This window comes from Ambystoma mexicanum, chromosome 9 (assembly GCF_040938575.1).
Source record: "Ambystoma mexicanum isolate Mex_15411 chromosome 9, UKY_AmexF1_1, whole genome shotgun sequence".
NCBI classification, from domain to species: Eukaryota; Metazoa; Chordata; class Amphibia; order Caudata; family Ambystomatidae; genus Ambystoma; species Ambystoma mexicanum.
Window position 1 is genome coordinate 3,108,348 of NC_090931.1, and position 21,061 is coordinate 3,129,408.

General features: G+C 50.5%; 1 protein-coding gene across 2 annotated transcripts in view; it reads left to right on the forward strand.

Moving 5' to 3' along the window:
- The window catches only part of LOC138487598 (transient receptor potential cation channel subfamily V member 6-like), a 623,206-nt gene that overhangs the window by 178,029 nt on the left and 424,116 nt on the right, over positions 1 to 21,061 (forward strand). For both annotated transcript variants that reach the window (XM_069614065.1, XM_069614066.1), the window contains exon 7: positions 20,237 to 20,383. In XM_069614065.1, the coding sequence (XP_069470166.1) occupies positions 20,237 to 20,383 (147 nt within the window). The remainder of the gene's footprint in view (positions 1 to 20,236; positions 20,384 to 21,061) is intronic.

A 21,061-nucleotide genomic window follows, 5' to 3' on the forward strand; every position in this document is an offset into this window, starting at 1 on the left:
ATGTTAAAGAGTGCCGCAGTGTTTCTCTGTACTACTTTGTAACACACGATCCCATATGTAAACCTGCACTTTTGGCATGGAACACTAGAAGAACCCAGTGACTTGCATCATTTCAATTCTATCTCCTCATAAAAAATTCCTATGTATTTCCAATGGGCGCTATTTTCAATCTTGTCAACTGTCATACATGATCAATAAGCAACGCGCGAACCGACGTACATTAGTACGACCGCGCCAACCACTGACACTACCTCCAGACGTATGCATTAACACACATGACTAACAAGCTCTACGTGAACCGACGCACTCAGTACGACCGCGCCAACCCCTTACACTACCTCCGGACGCATGCGCAGTCCCTGCAGTCACTATGGCCTCTTCTTAAGTATTGACATGCGCAGCCAGTCAAGCGCAACCGACAGCAGTGACACAGCTCTTTTTCCTGACTCCGGCACGGGTAAGTTTCACGGCACCGCTCTAGTTCTCCCTTCGCAGTGCATGTACCCAGTCCATCTGTTCGTAACGTAACCCTCGCATTCAAGATGGCTTCGCTAAATTCATATCCACCCTGGCTTCTGTCCAGGACCCTTCTTCACTCGCGCCATGTACTGGCAATAATTACAGTCTACACATTAACCGTTTTCGTGTACCACTAAATAATGAACCGATATCTAGTGCGGTTCATAAATCACTACAAGGTTGGCCCGTAACTCTTACCCACTTTGTACTTTTGAGACCAGCTAATAGCATTCTTCACCTTAAACTCTTAGTCTCGGCCGCCCACCTGACACAGTGCTTGATTAAGTCGTCTGCATAGTCACTGCCGTAACACAGATTAAATCTCACCAGTCATTTCCACTTCCTTTTCACTTAGATTGGGGCCTCTGACAATCTGCAGACTGACCCCCACAGCTGCAACTGCTTGATTATATCTTTGACACAGTCACGGCTTTTGCACAGATTATTTCTCACCAGTCATTTTCGACTTCCTTTTGACTTAGATTGGGGACTCTGACATCTGCAGACTGACCCCCGCAGCCGAAATTCCTACAGCTGCTCTTTTATTCAGACCACAGCCATGGCATTTATCAACGTCAACATGGTAGGTCCTTCGCCTTGCTTTTCTCACCATCAGTGGACTTGCTGTTTTTCTCACTGTTTTTAACATAGCCTCTTTTACTATAGGACGACGCCTTACTCATTCACCAAGTCTGAACTTGACCCCCACGTCCTGAAGACAGTTCGGTATCCTCAGTGCAGCGCTGCTCCATTTCCATCAGCCACTGCCTTTTATCATCTAAACACCGAACCAGAAACACAAACTCAAGTGTCGACATTGTGTAATGTGTTGTGAGAGTTAACAACACATTTAATAGACTGTCACTACTGTATATTAATTCACTATGACATTGTGTAATGTGTTGTGAGAGTTAACAACACATTTAATAGACTGTCACTACTGTATATTATTTCACTATAATGCTGATTTTTTGTATGTATATATGCCACACAATGGCACAAAAAAACTCAAAAACGTCTTCCTGTTAAATAAATTTATATTGTTTCGTTCCTCCACTGTGATTCTTTGTTTCGAGCTAGCAGCAATCTAGCTCTCCTGCAAGGCCTTGGCGACCTCCTGCACTTCTCAACCCTCTCGAGTCAGGCCCCTTAAAAAAGAGGGTTCGCCCATTCTTTTTCCTTTCCTTATGGTCCAGGATGGTAAGGATGCCATGTGTGAGTCCGTTCAGTCGGGTTTGGACTTAGCTGAATGCGTCAGTAGGTCCATGGCGGCGAGCACCGTGATACGCAGGTTTGCGTGGTTGCGGAAGTCGGGGTTTGCTCCTGATGTGCAGTCCCGGCTCCTCAACATGCCCTTTGACGGTGAACACCTTTTTGGCAGCAAGGCTGACGAGAGCCTTGAGAGGTTGCAGACCTCAAAAGCTGCAGCGAAGTCGTTGGGCGCTGCAGTTCGCCAACCTCCGCCTTTTCGTCCTAGGGGACAGCAGTGGAGGGGAGGTTCCTTTCGCTATTACTCGTCCTTCAGTAAAGCGAGAGGAGCTGGCAGTCAAAGAGGCCAACGCAGGGGTACCAGAGGTGGACGACAGGGTACCCGTGGTGCCAAGGCCGCTCGGGCGGTTGCCTCTTTGCCCTCAGGTAACGCCGCAGCCGCTCCCACTCAGTCGTGAGGCCATGTCCCATGGTTCGCCGGTTGGGGGAAGGCTGGCGCAGCATCTTGTAGAGTGGCAAGCCATTACTTCAGATGTGTGGGTTCTGGAGATCATAACCCACGGCTACTGTCTTCCCTTTCGGCACAGGCCTCGCGACAATCCACCGGGGAACCTCTCTTTGCAGGGTCCGGATCCGCTCCTTGCGCAGGAAATTCAAGCCCTGCTGGAGAAAGGCGCCATAGAACTGGTGCCTGTAGCGGAGTGGGACAAGGGATGGTATTCCCCTTATTTTTTGATTTCGAAGAAAGACGGGGGATTGAGACCCATTATGGACTTGCGCGGTTTGAACAAACTCCTCAGGAAGGACAAGTTCAAGATGGTTACTCTCTCTCAAGTCCTCCAGGCCCTTCAGCTTCAGGACTGGTTGGTGTCACTCGACCTCAAGGATGCTTACTTCCATGTGCCGATCCATCCCAAGCACAAGAAGTACCTGAGGTTCGCGGTTGGCGACTCGCACTTTCAGTTTCGGGTCCTGCCGTTCGGATTGACCTCCGCCCCGAGGGTTTTCACCAAGCTCATGGTGGTGGTGGCAGCGCATCTCAGGCAAGGGGGGATTCACGTCTACCCCTACCTGGACGATTGGTTGATCAGGGGGAGCTCTCCCGAGCAAGTCCTGGATCATCTGTCCGTCACCTGCCGCTCCCTTCACAGGCTGGGCTTCTCCCTCAATTTAAAGAAGTCCCATTTGACGCCAACACAGCGGCTCCAGTACATCAGAGCAGTGCTCGACACTTCCCTGGGGCAGTGTTTTCCTCCCCAGGTGAGGGCTCTTCACATTCAGCAGATGGTGCACAAGTTTCAGCATGCCCAGACGCTCCCTGCGTTCGAGTTCTTGAGGTTGCTCGGCCTCATGGCATCCTGCATTCTTCTGGTGCCAGAGGCTCGCCTGCGGATGAGATCTTTGCAGTGGGCACTCAAGACGCAATGGTCGCAGTCCTCCGGCAGGATGTCGGACCCGGTTCAGGTGCCGCCCTCGGTCGCCCGGGATCTTCTGTGGTGGGCCGTCGAAGGCAACTTGATGAGGGGGGCTCCATTTTGGCTTCCCTGGCCGGAGGTGACGATCGTGATGGATGCGTCCCTCACGGGATGGGGAGCTCATGCCAACGGGCTGACAGTCAGCGGTCGTTGGTCTCCGTCGGAGTCCAGACTCCATATCAATCTTTTGGAGCTGAGGGCCATCAGGCTAGCCCTGAAGGCTTTTCTGCCGACTGTGCGAGGAAAGAGTGTCCTGATCCTGACGGACAATACAGTGGCCATGCACTACCTCAACAAAAAAGGGGGGCAGGGTCACTTCCTCTGTGCAGGGAGGCGATGCAGCTCGAGTTCTGGGCCATCCAGCAGGAAGTTTCGATCTCGGCAGTTCATCTGGCCGGAGTCGAGAACGTGACGGCGGACGCTCTGAGCAGGCAGAGCGCAATCTCTCACGAGTGGGAGGTGGCTCAGGAGATTCTCCTGGAGATCTTCGCCCTTTGGGGGACCCCTCAAGTGGATCTCTTCGCCTCCAGTGTCAACCGGAAGTGCGAAAAGTTTTGCTTGCGGGAATTTCCTCCAAAAGGAGCCTTAGGAGACGCGTTCGTGGTGGAGTGGTCATTCCCGCTGCTGTACGCGTTTCCTCCAGTCCCCGTCATCCCGCAAGTGCTGCGGAGGTTACGGAAGTTCGGTTCCCGGATGATCCTCATTGCCCCGGCGTGGGCTCGGAGGACGTGGTACCCGGACCTTCTCGACTTATCCATCTGCCCTCCACGTCGTCTTCCCTACCGAGACGATCTGCTCTCACGGGAGGGGGGTCAGGTTCTCCATCCAGAGGTCAGATCCCTCAACCTTCACGCTTGGCTTCTGAAAGGTTGAGGTATAAGGATTGGGACCTCCCTGAGGACGTGATGGAGGTGTTGCTTTCGGCCCGAAGGCCAGCAACAAAGTCTCTGTACCGTTGCCGTTGGCGTAAGTTCTGCGACTGGTGCAGAGTTCGGAATGTGGATCCTTTTGCATGTGACATCCCCATGGTTCTGTCCTTTTTACTTTCTTTGGCCCACAGGGGCTTGCAAGTGGGTACCGTTAAAGGTTATCTGGCGGCGCTGTCCATCTTTAAGCGCTCGTCTGAAGAGTGTTCTTACTTTAAAATCCCTTTGATTTCGCAGTTTCTGAAAGGGCTCACTAATGTGTTCCCTCCGTCACCTTTCCTGGTGCCCGGTTGGGATTTAAACCTTGTTCTTAAGTTTCTTATGGGTGCTCCGTTTGAGCCTTTACATTCTTGCCCTTTGAGGCTGTTAACTCTGAAAACTGTGTTTTTAGTTGCGGTTACTTCCGCTCGCAGAGTGAGTGAGTTGCAGGCACTTTCAGTTAAGCCTCCCTTCACTGTATTTCACAAGGACAGGGTTGTCCTTAGAGTTCGTCCTTCTTTTCTTCCAAAGGTAGTGTCGGAATTTCATTTGGCCCAGAAGGTTGTTCTTCCGGCATTCTTTCCTCCTCCGCATCCTGGTAAGGAAGAGGAGAGGCTCCGTAGGCTTGATCCTAGGAGAGCTTTAAGCTTTTATGTTTCACGCATGTCCCGGGTCAGAGTGGACGATCAACTCTTTATTGGTTACGCTGGAAAGCGTTTGGGGCAAGCTGTGACGAAACAGACTTTGTCTCGCTGGATTATTTTGGCCATCTCGGAGTGCTACCGCTTGGCGGGTAAGGACCCACCGGCTGGCTTGCGGGCCCATTCTACCAGGGGTATGGCTGCGTCTACTGCCCTGCAGAGGGGTGTTCCTATTCGCAACATCTGTGATGCAGCCACCTGGGCTTCAGTACATACGTTTGTATGTCACTATTCCCTCGATTCCATCCGAGCACAGGATCTGGCCTTTGGCAAGGCGGTCCTTTGCTCTGCTATTTGATTGGCTATTCTAAATCTTGATTCTAAATTCTTTCCCTCCTCCTTGCTCTGGTACTGCTTTGGGAGTCTGTCATAGATATGGAATACGTCGGAGGACCCAATCCCCTCGAAGAACAAGTTACTTTCTTACCTGGTAACGTTCTTTCCATGGGAGGGTCCGACGACGTATTCCATATCGCTCCCGCCCTGCCTTCCCCGCTGCAGAATTTCTTTTGCGATTGCAGCTTACGTTCCGCAAGGCTTTGTGTCTGACTGGCAGTTGACTGGTGTCACACGTTCTGGGGGAAAAAACTACAACTGAGGCTACGGGCGTCGTGCGTCCTACTTATCACATCGGATGACGTCGGACGTCGGAGGAGGCCCTCGACGACGGCGCATCGACGTCATCGACGCAGGACGCAGACGCCGAAAAAAGTTTCCGAAGCAGCACAGCTGTGGTGATTACATGTCATAGATATGGAATACGTCGTCGGACCCTCCCATCGAAAGAACGTTACCAGGTAAGAAAGTAACTTGTTCTTCTCAGGTATCAGGACCTCTGGCGGTTAAGTCTCTTTTCTACAAAAAGTATCTTGCCTCCGAGGACGTGCTGCATACAAATAATAAACAAAGAGTTCATTTTTGTCTGTACGTTGGGTGATGACCTTTCACCCCTGAATCCCCCTCTTCCGGGCTCAGATCCACAAAGGGTTTCTAACAGTATCAGGACCTTCGGTGGTTATGTATCTTGTGGTTCTGAGGGTATGATACAACAAAACAAAGCGTCCTTTCTTGATTACACTAGTGTGGTTCTTCTTCACCCCTCGGTCCCCCTCTTCCGGGCTCAGACCCTTCTCAAATATCAGCCTCCCTCTAGCGGGTTCACCCTGTACTGTACTCAAAAGATCTCTTCTGTTGCATTCATATCTCGGTCGTGTGATAGTTTTTCAGCCTTGGATTCCCCAGACCCTTCTCAAATGTGTGCCTTCCTCTGTTGGGTTCAATATGGCCTTTTTCGGTGGGTGATGGCTTTTCAGACTGTCCGAATGTTTTCTTCCCTCTGCCAGGTTCACTATCCCCTTTTCTCAGCTAAATTCCACATGTGGTATTCAAAATTCTTAATGTCTTTTTAAACAGTTCACTTTGCTCATCCCTCTGTCAGGTTTACATTTGTTAACACCTGTTCATCAGGACTTTAGGCTCCACCCCTTTTTATCGGCATCCCCTCGTCGGGTTCGCTCTTGCAAATCTTTTCTCCCACCACGCAGGATTTTTTTCCCTTAGCTTTCCATTACTTACTGGTCAAAGACTTTCGACTGTACAGCAGATTTTGCTAGACCTCTGAATTACCACTTTGACCCTCTTCTCACAGCCCTCGCACAGCCTTCTGGTACTGGCAGTTTCTAAATAAATGGGGAACAAACTAGAGTCTCTTACCGTACACCTACATGCTGCCAGACCTTTTCAGCTGGCTTTCCGCTGCGACCTTCAGAGTTCTTTGAACTTTCCTCAACTTGAAACTTTCATTCAACACAGTTTGGTTTCTTATCAGTTCTCCCCTTGACTCACCGGCTGTGATGAACTGCTTGGCTTTCCTTGTATCTGGAGTTAAGGACGGTACCACGGTAGCAAGCACTTCCTGTTCTTCTGCTTATCAGCGTAGGTGCGCTCTGTGTACCATTGGCATCTGCTGCATCATGTTAGCTTTTGTTTGAGGTCTTATGATTTCTTCCACAGAGGAATCACGGGTCTGGGTAGGAAAGGGCATGGTTGCTTCTTTCCTTGTCACCCCTTCGGTTCTCACTGCCTTTCTCCTCTTCTTGCACTGCCGTCCTGGGATAGCCCTCTTATCGTGCTCTCTGTCTTGCTCTCTGTGTGCTGTCTTACCCCACCTTTTATCCCTGTGGGGAAGGGAAAGGCCTGTCAGGTGTGAGTGATTCTGCTCAATTTCTTGACTTCACCTGACTCTTGTGTCGTAGGGACATGTCAGGTGAACAGTTCTAGTATTTGTTAGTTGGTTTTTACAATGTAAAAGACTGTCCGTGTTGGAAAAGTAGGGGGGTTTGGAAATATCAAAAGGGTGAGATTGGTAGGATTTGTGAAGCAAACAGGAATGACCGGGATTATTATCGTGAAAGGAACAGGGGTTATTGTGGGAACTGTAGTGTTTTGTCAAAGTAGACTGGGAGTTCAGGTAAGAATAATCAGAGGGATGTGGAGAAGATGGGGAGTATTTGGGTGGAAACCAGGAAAACAAGGATTCTAGGAGTTGTGGTTTTCAAGTTTAACTGGGTTTAAATTTCTAGTTGGTTTACCAGAGGTGTAGGGGCAGTTGGATTTTATTAAGGGAGCGTCTTTAAATGGAAGGGAGGTAGAAGTGGAATAACCAAAAAAGACTTCCCTGGTAGAATATCACGTCTCTCCTGGGGCATTCCTCCAAACATAATCCCAGGTTCCCCTACCCAGGTGATCCTCCCTCATTCATCCACCCTCAGGGTTGGGATCTGAGAGTGCAAGCCCTTCCCTGGCCACCTGATTGAGGGATTCCTGAGGTATACCTGGGAGAATACTGTCAGGTTTCTCACAAATGGTCCAATTCTTTTCTGGATGTTGTTCAACCAATTGTAGTCTACTAGGAGCCAAAGAAGATGCTGAAGTAATTCCCATGAACTTTTCCACTCCTGTCAATCATTGCATTCCTACCAGATATGAGGAATTTAGGGATGTGTTTGAAGATAAATCACTCAAGTGATTACCACCTCACTGGCCGGAGGATTTGGCTATAGATCTGATTCTTGATGCTTCCTTTCCCTTTTGTAGGATGTATCCTTTGTCTCTACCTGAAAAAGAGGCTCTTAAGGAGTATCTGGAGAACAACGTTCAGAACGGTTTGATTGGAGAATTGAAGTCATCGGCTGGGGTGTCATTGTTCTTTGTCCCCAAGAAAGACTCAAAGGAATTGCAACCATGCATAGACTACCGTGTTCTCAACAGTGTAACCATTGGAGACCGCTACCCCATGCCACTGATCAAAGATATCTTGGAAGCAGTTCAAGGGGCCATGATAGTCACTAAGCTGGACCTGCGTGGAGCGTATCGTCTCCTTTGCATTCGCATGAGCGATGAGCGGAAGAACACCTTCAGAACTCCTTTCAGTCATTTTGAATACCAAGTCATGCCCTTTGGGTTGGTAAATTCCCTAGAGTTCTGGACAAGATTTTTGCGGATCTACTATTCCATACTGTTAAAGTGTACCAGCATCTCAACGAAGTGCTTCTCCGTTTACGCCAGCATAACCTTCTGGTCAAGCCAGAAAAATGTGTTTTTGAGACCTCTTCAGTTCCTTATCTTGGATTCATTTTGTCCAATAAAGGTGTTCAGATGGATCATCTAAGGATAAGGGCTATAATGCAATTGGCTGTTCCGAGATTAGTAAAGGGCATACAACGTTTTCTTGGTCTGGCCAATTTTTACAGAAAGTTCATCTGAAATGTTTCTGCTATTGTATTGCCAATCACAGCTCTCTTAAAGAAGGGTGTGCAATTTCAATGGAACACAGCAGCCAACCATGCCATTCTCCAAGTGAATCCTTTATTCTGCTCTTCTCCTATTCTTCGCCAACCGTATCAGTCCTTAGGCTTACCTTTTGTTCTTGAGACAGATGCTTCAGCGGCAGCCATAGGGGCTGTCCTGAAACAATTGTGGCCAGATAAAGAGGACACCCTGTAGCCTACTACTGTCGAACTCCCATAACCAGTGAGATACACTATTCTGTTTTGGAGAAGGAATTTCTAGCTATCCGACAGGCTTGTTCCGAATTGCATCACTTTCTTCAAGGAGCTAAACATCTCTTCGAAGTACATACAGACCACTGAAACCTCAAGATCCTCCAACAAATGGAGTGTCATAATTCCAGCCACGCTAGGTGGGCTTATTCTTTTTCCCAGTTTGACTTCTTTATCACATACCTTCCAGGGAATCAAAGCGTTCTTGTGGATATTCTCTTCAGAAGCATAGAAGAAAATACTGAGCATTTCCAGTTGAAGGTAAGACTTCTTCCAGAGAAAAGATTTATTTTTGTCATCAATTTTTTTTTTGCAAGATGTAAGGACCGCTTTAGTTGACTACATTATTCCGTACTTCAAGAACTCCCTTCATTGTGTGACTAGAGAAGATGGTCTCTTGCTCCTAGAAAGAAGGCTGGTTGTTCCCACTTCAGAACTACAGAGGCAGGTTCTCTCCTGGTGCCATGATATCAAGACAACTGGTCATAAGGGTGTGTGTGCCACCCTAGAGCTGGTAACACGCACCTTCTGGTGGTCCTCTGTTAAGAAGGATGTACAGGAATATGTCTCTACCTGTCCTGTGTGTGCCCAATATAAATATTCTACTGCCAAGCCCTTATTACCCTTACAGCAAGAACCTCCCCCCAGTGCACCCTGGAAGCACGTCTCCACCGACTTCATTGTTGACTTACCCCCTTGTCATAACTGCAAAGCCATAATGGTCACGATAGATTCTTCCAGTAATATGGCACATTTCCCCCCTTACCTGGGATCCTAACAGCTATCTCGATAGGCTACATTTTTCTCAAGGATATTTTCAGATTGCATGGTCTTCCTCATACTGTCGTATCTGACAGGGGCCTCACTACACTTCTCTTTTTTGGACTACACTATGCAGCCTCTTGAGTATCCAGAGGTCCTCGTCATCCAGTTACCACCCTCAAAGCAATGACCAAACTGAGAGACTCAATCATACATTGGAGCAGTACATCCGTTGTTTTACTAGCGAGAAACAAGATAACTGGTTCGATCTTTTGCCCATAACTGATTTTGTATAAACCAATACCATAAACAAAGCTACCAGCATGAGCCCTTCTACTGCACAACTGGTATTCATCCCAGGCATCTTCCTATATCAGCATTAGCACCATCTAGGATGCCTACAGTGGACCCTCTTCTTGATAGTCTTACTCGGACACATAAGGAGCTTACGCTAATCTGGAGAAAAGCAAAAAAAGAAATAAGACATATGCCGACCAGAACCAAAGAGGTTGTACTGAATGGCAGATTGGTACCAAAGTCTGTCACTCAACCAAATACCTACCTAGATATGATATGATGTGGCATTTCTAGATGGATTCGTCCTTCTAAGCTCTCTCCCTGATATATTGGTTCTTGCGAAATTGTATCCAAGATCAATCTAGTAGCTTTCAAGTTATGCTTACCTAAGAGATTACGATGGCTACATCCTGTCTTCCATTCTTCTTTGTTCCAGACATATGTTCCCGAGAAGTATCAACGAAAGAAGATGAAACCTATTTTCTCTATGACTCCTGAACCAGAAGAATACAAAGTCTCCAGAATGATACACTCTTGGTATCATAGAGGAACCTTATAGTACCTTATGCATTGGAAAGGCTACTCAGTTGCCGAGAGATCTTGGGAACCAGTACACCAAATTCATGCCCACAATTGTTGTATCGATTCATCTTTTACATCCCTGGAAACCAGGGAGGACCCTGATGCAGGGGGGTTATATTGTCACAATGCAACAATGGTCTCTATGGAGACGATGGAAGCTAGACAAGGCTTTCCCAAGATGGCGACCAGCACCTTATCTGTGCTAGTGGGCTAGTGCTCCTCGCATTGCAACACTTTCCTTGTCTTACGAGTTAACGCTGACTTTACAGTTGGTCTACCACTTGTGTACCCTTGCTTTCTTTTTCCCTTTTACGCCACCTTGTACCTTAGTAACCTCTTCAGCGTCATTCTGTTCAACCATTTATCCCCTAGCCTGCCTCTTTCCATTTGTGATACCTTGCTGATATTTCTATATAATTTACGTTCTTTGCTTCTGAGCCTTTAATGCCATTCCGGATTCCATCTTTTGTGCGACGTCCATTTTTGCGGACTTACCCTGTGGACAACAACTGGACATTAGAATCTTCAAGAGGGGTTTTCTGCCACTTGTGGCTTTTTCCCCACAGGGGCAATTTCCCTGGTGTTCATTTGGCTCGATCTGTTTCAATTAGTCGAGCACTGTGGCCTCCAACGGAAGTCGGCCCTATTTCTTCAAGGATCGACAGACTTCTCAAGAAAAGACAGAGCATAAGAAGGACAGGAGTTCAGAAGGTACCAAAGAGAATCCAGATGAGCCAAATACTAGGGAACATGACAGTGTTGAGAGGTTATTCTTCCACTTTAAAGCCAAAGAAAGGCCAAATTGGTGAAATTACCTTCTGGCAGAATTACCGCTGGTGGTAATGCTGCCAAAATACCCATGCAGTCCTATGGACTCCAATAAATGGGTATTTACACCTCCTACCTCCACTTGCAATCCCGCAGTAATTCCACCAGACCAAGTGATGGTAAGGGTAAATCTGTTTGGTGGTAACAAATCCGTAATGTCCTTAATAAGTTTTTATAGTCATGAGTTTACTAACAAGTAAAGGAGAAATGTTGTGGGGAGTGCACCATCTACCAAATAATCTCTTGTCGAGATGTGACATGTTACCCTTTTTCAATCACTGCCCATCATAGATATTCCATTTTCCCAGTTAGGTATGGACATTATGAGACCCCTTAGCCCTTCCAAAGCTGGGAAGAGGTTCTGCCATATTGAAAAGGAATCAACAGCCAGATCAAGACAAAACTCTCTATTTGTATTTATTTGAGGAACAGGTGTGCCTATTCCAATCAGTAATGATTTACAATGACACATTTAAAGCTGGCAGAGTCATTATCCAAAAGAATACACTGTATGCTTCCTATCTCGGGTGTAAAGGGTTTCCTACACCCTGTATCTCTCTCCTTCTCAGGATCCTTCTCTCTTTTAACTCTCAGTCTCCATTTGAAAGGGTTCCAGTTCCCTTTTGTGTGGACGTCTGAGCATCTCCTTCTCTCTGGGTTCTCAGCCAAGGTTTAAGGTACCCCCAACCTTCCTCGCTGATCTTCGTAGTGTAATTCTTTTCTGTGTCACAGGCATAAGGGTTTCATGAACCCTTTGATGGTCTCCTCAATATCTTCCTTCCCCTGGCAACTTCCTCAGAATAAAATCCAACCTCCTCCAGATAAATTACACCAGCCATCTGCACGTGTGTATAGGCGCATTATAAATGCCATATCATATCATATCATATCACATCTACAACTGGTGTCCGACCTCCTACAAATGTATCTCTGCCTCTTCCTGATGACGCTAACCAAACTCCTCCAAATGTATATGTTCTCTTCCTGATGAGTCCAGCCAATCTCTTCCAAACCTTTCTCCCCTCCTAGATCCAGCCTCCCCCTGTGTCCATCCTCCTCCTGTCTCCCATCTCTCTCTAATCTCCTTTCCTGTCTTCAACACGCTCCAAACTCCTGCCACCAGCTCCTGCTCCAAACACCCAATCTGCCTGACTGAGGCTTTGTGCTTGCATAGCCCTGTGGCCCTCCCCTGGGACTGGGCTTCCTCTGAGGGTTTACATCTGTGGCTAGGGGCGCAAAGTACGTGGGTGCTCCAGGGCCCGGGCACCCGCCGGCAGAAAGCAGTCAGGGCTGAGCCCCCCCGGTCCCTGAGCCGGAGAGAAGAGACGCAGTATGGATGGCCCTTTGTGCAGAGCCATCTTAAGCACTTTTGGGGCCCTGGGCACTGACATCTTTGGGGCCCCCCTCCACCAAACCAAAGTAATGAAGGGATCAAGAATACTGGTCACGCCCCCCGTCTGTCGCGCTCACAACCTATAGGTTGATATGCTGTCTCGCAGCATAATAAGCACCTTTACTCCCTTTAAGACCCCTTGCCCTCTTCATTCTTGCTCTAATCAGAATAATAAACAAGTAGAATTTGAAGACCAACATTAGCAGTCTACAAAGGGGTTACTGTTCTAATACATACAGGATACTTTTTTATCAATAACTTCCAGGAAGGTAGATGTGGTATTAATGCAGGACCATATGTAAAAGGTACATGTAACCCATAATAGACAGAGAACTCACATTAGCTGCCTCACAGAATGCAAAAGTGCTCATGCATGGATAGAGACCACCAATTGGAAGGAAGGAGAAAACTACACATACCGTAGCATGGATAGTGGAGGCAGATTAGAAGCTACCGGGAAGGTATCTTTATCCAGACAGACTGTGATTAGAAGTGGGATATGGTTTTAAATTAGTGTTGCCATTAGATATCAAATGAACAAATGCCTGTGGTGTGTTATATAAATATGCACACTATTAAGACAGTGAAACCATGAATAAGGCTTTTATGAAGATAATACCATGAAAAGGAAATCGCTCGGAAGGGCTGACAATTTTGAAAGGTTTAGGGACTGGCAATATTGAGAGGTTAGGCAATAAAAGATTAAATGATATGCACAGGGTTAAGGGGTGAAGGGGTGAAGCTGGGATTTGTTCCAACTCTGCAATATCTGCATTTGAACACTTTCTTTTCCAGTTCTTAACATGAACTAAAACGGATCTCATTTTATTAAAAAAAACTGTCTTGGAAAGTACACAAATCACATTACCAAACATGACAATTTTTGAACAAAATATTATAGAAGGGTGTTATGCAAAATGGGATAATTTGGGCCGGGCATTTATCACCCTGGCATTTAGACGGTTTATGGGAGAGTATGATTTTTTCAACCCCAAGGGTGGTGACTTTGGAGAAGCTAAAGCGTTTTGCGGGCTTAGTGCCCAGAGTAGGGGTGCTGGCACATGTGGCTAAATTGGGTAAGTTCGCCTTTTTCTTAGCAATCTTGGTTTGGAGCAAAGTGATTTTATTCATTAGTGTGTTCTGAATGTCTGCACGCCAGAGTTTATATTTCATGGAATTGTCTGCGAGGGGTATGGCGGCTTTCAACTCTTTTAGTATAACAAAAAGCTCCTTTGTGCTTGATTTGGCCTGAAGTATTCTATTGTTGTAGGTTTCCTGTTTAGTCTTAATTATTTCTTTTTTATATTGGGCTGATATGGTAGCCAGAGTGATTTTGTTTTCCTCGTTGGGTAGGTGTTTCCATATGACTTTACATTTTCATTTTTAAGCCCTCAATATTTTGAGATGGGGAGTGAACCAGGAGTTCAGGAGAGCTCTTGGTTTACTCTTCCTCATTTTTAGTGGATCGTTCCTGTCCAAGGCTTTGCTCATCGCATTGTTGTGTTTGTTTACCAAGGTAGCTGGGCCAAAGTTATCCGGAAGAGAATTAAGAGTGGGTATAATCAGTGGCATAAATTTGTCCGCTGTAATGTTCTTTTTGTTCCTGGTGAGGATGCTACTGGTGGTAATGGTTTTGCCTGCCAAGGTAAAGTAGAGGAGGGCATGGTTGGTCAAAATTTGAAGGGTTGTAGAGGTAATAGAGGCAGTGCAGTTAAGGTCAGCGACCCAGTCTAAAATCCTGCCTTTATTGTGTGTAGGCGATGTAAATCTTTGAGTGAAACCAAGTTCAGTGAACAGGTTGGATATAATGGAGGCTTGCTGGTCATTGGAGTCATTGAGTCCCAGATTACAATCTCCTAATACTAATATTTGAGATGAAGTTTTCAGGTTGTTCGATCGGATTATAGATATATCCTCCTTAATGGTGCCGAGGGTGCCTGGTGCCCTATAGATAAGATGGATAGTGAGTGTTTGAGAGTCAGAGAGGGAGAGTTTTGCAGAAAGTGCTTCACAAGATTTGAAGTTGAGTGGAGGGGCTAGTCTCATGGAGAGGGTAGATTTAGCTGTGATAGCAATACCTCCGCCTCTGGTGTTAGCCCTATCAGCTCTAAGTATAATATAATTATCAGGGACTGCGAGCAAAAGGGTAGGGCTTGCGGATGTGTGGAGCCCTGACTCTGTAATGGCCAGAAAATCTTAGTCAGATTAAATCAGCTATTTCTGTGGTGTGTGCCGCCAAAGATCTAGCGTTGATAAGAGTGCACTTGATGTCCGGAGCATTGTATATAGTCTGGAGGATCAGTCAGTTGGCTTGGTTAGCGGTTGGCTGGTTGGAGTCTAAAGGTTGGGTGGAGCTGGTTGTTTTATAAGTGAGCTGTTCTTGGCCGATGGTGAACGTAGGGTGAATTGGGGTTTCTTTATATTCTTGGTGTTATGCTTATCACATACGTCTTCTCTTGGGAGTCTGCCGGTCTTCCTCACATTAGCTAATTGCTCATGGAGTCTGGTTAGTTTAGAGCAGAGTTGCATTCTAAAACACCTGGGGCCTGTTACATTGGTGAAAATGTGGTTAGGAATTTAACTTTTCTGAAGGATTTGGAGCCTCTTTTTGTTCTGCCCAAAAGGGATTTTACACAAAACCTAGTGTCACACATTGGTCAAAACTTTGAGCATTTGAGCACTATTTCATAGAGAGGTGTGGTTTTAACTAGGTATTTGGATTAATTTAATGGCATTTGAATATAGGACAAATTAGTTAAAGTGGCATGCAGGTGCCTTATCTGCCCGTTATCCATGTGCCGTATGGGCACAGTTTCAAACCTTGACAATTTTTCCACTGGACACTGTAATAATAAATATAGGTGACGCTAAAAGCAACATTTCCAATAAACACAAACTTTATTCGTACAAAAACGAGTGCATACAAATGATTTAATAAAGCAACGTTGGGTATGCATGCCACTTATTTGTCCATTATGCTGCTACTAGCTGTACAAAGGAACAGAATAAGACCATTTTCTCCAGGAGACACACAGCTGAGTAAAGTATCTGAAAGTGACAGGGTTTGAACAATGACACTGCTATAATAAGAAAGGACATTTACTGAAAAATAATTTGCTCTGTGACAACAAACTCAAATCTTGCATGTACAAATAAAAGCCAACTTGTACCACAGCAGGCTCGTTGGCCAACATTCTTGCACAGTCCAGGACTCAGTCCTGGCTATACTGCTAGTGACTGAGGTCTCTTCTCTTCAGTATCTCTTTCTAGGCCTCCACACCATCAACTGGCGAGCAACAATTTAGGATGTCGCGAGCAACATGTTGCTCCCGAGCTACACATCGGGGACCACTGCTAGCCAATGTTTCCCCTGTTCAGCCCCCCCCCGCACCCGCCTCGCACCAAGTTGGCGACTACGTGCAAATGCTGTCATATAACTGCTGGTGATGTCACTTCCTATATTTGTGCACCCCCAGGGAAATTCAGAAGTCGGCTTCCCTGTCTGTGGCCGTGACTGAGTAAGGAGCTGTGACTGTTTGGGCCACACTGCATCGCCTCTGTGAGGTTTTGGGCTGGAAGAAGCCTTCGGTGTGCTGGACCTCCATTCTTAAATGGATTCCCTTTCCCTTCATCACTCCTGGCCCCTTGTAGGGTTGCTCTGATATATCAGAGTGAGGAGTGAGTGCTTGCTCCGGCAGGCGCATCATGGGAAGATGAGTCAATGGAAAGCACTTTTAGAATTCTTGCCATCTCTCCGAGTAGCACTAGTTATGTTTGCGCTGCCAGCGGACGGGCGCAGTGTGAAGCCATGCAGCAGGCGCTGTGCACAGACGCTGGAAGGAGATCCAGTGTTTTGTTGCTGTTCATGGGGACAGGCAGAGGGAGTTGGACAGGAAACTGCTGTGGTTTAAGAAGAGATGTGTTGAAGTCAGATCTGGTGCAGAGCTTGAAAAGGTGGAGGCTGTGGATGGACCATTGCAGTGGCTGCAAGTACCCTCTCCTTCCTTTGTTGTCACTGCCTGGAGGGGGGCTACAGAGGTGCCCCCTGCAGAGGTGCCCAGGAGGCTGCTGCCTGGATTCGCCTTGCTTTGATGATTGGAGAGGAGGGCGCATGCTCCTTTCTTCCCATTATTAACCCTTGGGTATTTTGGGGGGTCCCCTGATTGTATGTCGGCTTTTCTGTACTGCAAGTCTTTGCTGCCTTCCTGTTCCATGCCTGTCGTGTTGGCGCTGGCCCCGTGTGGTGCATAGGAGCGAGTGTGGTGTTGGCGCTGGCCCCGTGTGGTGCATAGGAGCGCGTGTGGTGTTGGCACTGGCCCTGTGTGGTGCATAGAAGCGTGTGTGGTGTTGGCACTGGCCCCGTGTGGAGCATAGGAGCGCGTGTCATGTTGGCGCTGGCCCCATGTGGTGCATAAGAGCGCGTGTCGTGTTGGTGCTGGCCCCGTGTGGTGCATAGGAGCGTGTGTGGTGTTGGTGCTGGCCCCGTGTGGTGCATAGGAGCGCGTGTCGTGTTGGTGCTGGCCCCGTGTGGTGCATAAAAGCGCGTGTCGTGTTGGTGCTGGCCCCGTGTGGTGCATAAGAGCGCGTGTCGTGTTGGTGCTGGCCCCGTGTGGTGCATAGGAGCGCGTGTGGTGTTGGTGCTGGCCCCATGTGGTGCATAGGAGCGCGTGTCGTGTTGGCGCTGGCCCTGTGTGGTGCATAGGAGCGCGTGTCGTGTTGGCGCTGGCCCCGTGTGGTGCATAGGAGCGCGTGTCTTCAGTGTTCATGTGCCAGTCGTGTTGGCGGTGCATAGGAGCGCGTGTGGTGTTGGTGCTGGCCCCGTGTGGTGTTGGTGCTGGCCCCGTGTGGTGCATAGGAGCGCGTGTGGTGTTGGCGCTGGCCCTGTGTGGTGCATAGGAGCGCGTGTCGTGTTGGCGCTGGCCCCGTGTGGTGCATAGGAGCGCGTGTCGTATTGGCGCTGGCCCCGTGTGGTGCATAGGAGCGCATGTCGTGTTGGCACTGGCCACGTGTGGTGCATAGGACCGCGTGTCGTGTTGGCGCTGGCCCCGTGTGGTGCATAGGAGCGCGTGTCGTGTTGGCGCTGGCCCCGTGTGGTGCATAGGAGCGCGTGTCGTGTTGGCGCTGGCCCCGTGTGGTGCATAGGAGCGCGTGTGGTGTTGGTGCTGGCCCCGTGTGGTGCATAGGAGCACGTGTCGTGTTGGCGCTGGCCCCGTGTGGTGCATAGGAGCGCGTGTCGTGTTGGCGCTGGCCCCGTGTGGTGCATAGGAGCGCGTGTGGTGTTGGCGCTGGCCCGGTGTGGTGCTAGGAGCGCGTGTCTTCAGTGTTCATGTGCCAGTCATGTTGGCGGTGCATAGGAGCGCGTGTGGTGTTGGTGCTGGCCCCGTGTGGTGCATAGGAGCGCCCGTGGTGTTGGCACTGGCCCTGTGTGGTGCATAGGAGCGCGTGTCGTGTTGGCGCTGGCCCCGTGTGGTGCATAGGAGCGCGTGTCGTGTTGGCGCTGGCCCCCTGTGGTGCATAAGAGCGCGTGTCGTGTTGGTGCTGGCCCCGTGTGGTGCATAGGACCGCGTGTCGTGTTGGCGCTGGCCCCGTGTGGTGCATAGGACCGCGTGTCGTGTTGGCGCTGGCCCCGTGTGGTGCATAGGACCGCGTGTCGTGTTGGCGCTGGCCCTGTGTGGTGCATAGGAGCGCGTGTCGTGTTGGGGCTGGCCCCGTGTGGTGCATAGGAGCGCGTGTCGTGTTGGTGCTGGCCCCGTGTGGTGCATAAGAGCGCGTGTCGTGTTGGCGCTGGCCCCGTGTGGTGCATAGGAGCGCGTGTCGTGTTGGGGCTGGCCCCGTGTGGTGCATAGGAGCGCGTGTCGTGTTAGCGCTGGCCCCGTGTGGTGCATAAGAGCGCGTGTCGTGTTGGTGCTGGCCCCGTGTGGTGCATAGGAGCGCGTGTGGTGTTGGTGCTGGCCCCATGTGGTGCATAGGAGCGCGTGTCGTGTTGGCGCTGGCCCCGTGTGGTGCATAAGAGCGCGTGTCGTGTTGGTGCTGGCCCCGTGTGGTGCATAGGAGCGCGTGTGGTGTTGGTGCTGGCCCCATGTGGTGCATAGGAGCGCGTGTCGTGTTGGCGCTGGCCCCGTGTGGTGCATAGGAGCGCGTGTCGTGTTGGCGCTGGCCCCGTGTGGTGCATAGGAGCGCGTGTCTTCAGTGTTCATGTGCCAGTCGTGTTGGCGGTGCATAGGAGCGCGTGTGGTGTTGGTGCTGGCCCCGTGTGGTGTTGGTGCTGGCCCCGTGTGGTGCATAGGAGCGCGTGTGGTGTTGGCGCTGGCCCTGTGTGGTGCATAGGAGCGCGTGTCGTGTTGGCGCTGGCCCCGTGTGGTGCATAGGAGCGCGTGTCGTATTGGCGCTGGCCCCGTGTGGTGCATAGGAGCGCATGTCGTGTTGGCACTGGCCCCGTGTGGTGCATAGGACCGCGTGTCGTGTTGGCGCTGGCCCCGTGTGGTGCATAGGAGCGCGTGTCGTGTTGGCACTGGCCCCGTGTGGTGCATAGGAGCGCGTGTCGTGTTGGCGCTGGCCCCGTGTGGTGCATAGGAGCGCGTGTGGTGTTGGTGCTGGCCCCGTGTGGTGCATAGGAGCACGTGTCGTGTTGGCGCTGGCCCCGTGTGGTGCATAGGAGCGCGTGTCGTGTTGGCGCTGGCCCCGTGTGGTGCATAGGAGCGCGTGTGGTGTTGGCGCTGGCCCGGTGTGGTGCTAGGAGCGCGTGTCTTCAGTGTTCATGTGCCAGTCATGTTGGCGGTGCATAGGAGCGCGTGTGGTGTTGGTGCTGGCCCCGTGTGGTGCATGGGAGCGCCCGTGGTGTTGGCACTGGCCCTGTGTGGTGCATAGGAGCGCGTGTCGTGTTGGCGCTGGCCCCGTGTGGTGCATAGGAGCGCGTGTCGTGTTGGCGCTGGCCCCGTGTGGTGCATAAGAGCGCGTGTCGTGTTGGTGCTGGCCCCGTGTGGTGCATAGGACCGCGTGTCGTGTTGGCGCTGGCCCCGTGTGGTGCATAGGACCGCTTGTCGTGTTGGGGCTGGCCCCGTGTGGTGCATAGGACCGCGTGTCGTGTTGGCGCTGGCCCCGTGTGGTGCATAGGAGCGCGTGTCGTGTTGGGGCTGGCCCCGTGTGGTGCATAGGAGCGCGTGTCGTGTTGGTGCTGGCCCCGTGTGGTGCATAAGAGCGCGTGTCGTGTTGGCGCTGGCCCCGTGTGGTGCATAGGAGCGCGTGTCGTGTTGGGGCTGGCCCCGTGTGGTGCATAGGAGCGCGTGTCGTGTTAGCGCTGGCCCTGTGTGGTGCATAGGAGCGCGTGTCGTGTTGGCGCTGGCCCCGTGTGGTGCATAGGAGCGCGTGTCGTGTTGGCCCTGGCCCCGTGTGGTGCATAGGAGCGCGTGTGGTGTTGGCGCTGGCCCGGTGTGGTGCTAGGAGCGCGTGTCTTCAGTGTTCATGTGCTAGGGTCTCACATGTCTTTCTTTGCTATCCTGTCCAGATGTTCCAGCACATGGTACAGAAACGGAAGCGGGTGCAACGGCTGCTGGGCCCCGTATCCTCCACCCTGTACGAGCTCACAGACATAGACTCGGGGGGCGACGTGCAGTCTGTCCTGGAGCTCGTGACTTCCATGGGGAGCCGGGAGGTAAGTCCCACAGACCTGTGCACACAGTATTCATATCTGGCAACGTCTGTGAGTTCCATGCATAGTTACTATCTGTGCGGCTTGGCAAACGCCCGGCAGGCAGGGTGCACGGGGCTGGGATCAGGGAGAAGGGAGCAGGGGCAGGTGGCAGGGAGCAGGGGGCACGGGACTGGGAGCAGGGAGAAGGGAGCAGGGGCAGGTGGCAGGGAGCAGGGGGCACGGGACTGGGAGCAGGGAGAAGGGGGAAAGGGGCAGGGGGCACGGAGCAGGCAGAAGGGGGCAGGGAGCAGGGGGTAGTGGGAAGGGCGCTGGTTTCAGGGAGAAGGGACAGGGGGCACGGAGCAGGGAGAAGGGGGCATGGGGCAGGGGGAAGGGGGTAGGAGGCAGGGAGCCGGGGGCAAGGGGCTGGGAGAAGGGGGAGGGGGACAGGGGGCACGGGGCCGGGAGCAGGGAGCACAGAGCAGGGAGAAGGGAGCAGGGGGCAGGGAGCAGGGGTAGTGGGAAGGGGGCTCGGATCAGGGAGCCGAGAGAAGGGGACAGGGAGCAGGGAACAGGGGGCACGGAGCAGGGGGCAGGGGTCTGGGAGCAGAGAGAAGGGGACAGGAAGCAGGGGGTGGAGGACTGGGGACAGGGAGCACGGAAAAATCATAACTCGGTCTAAACGCGAATAATCTGCGT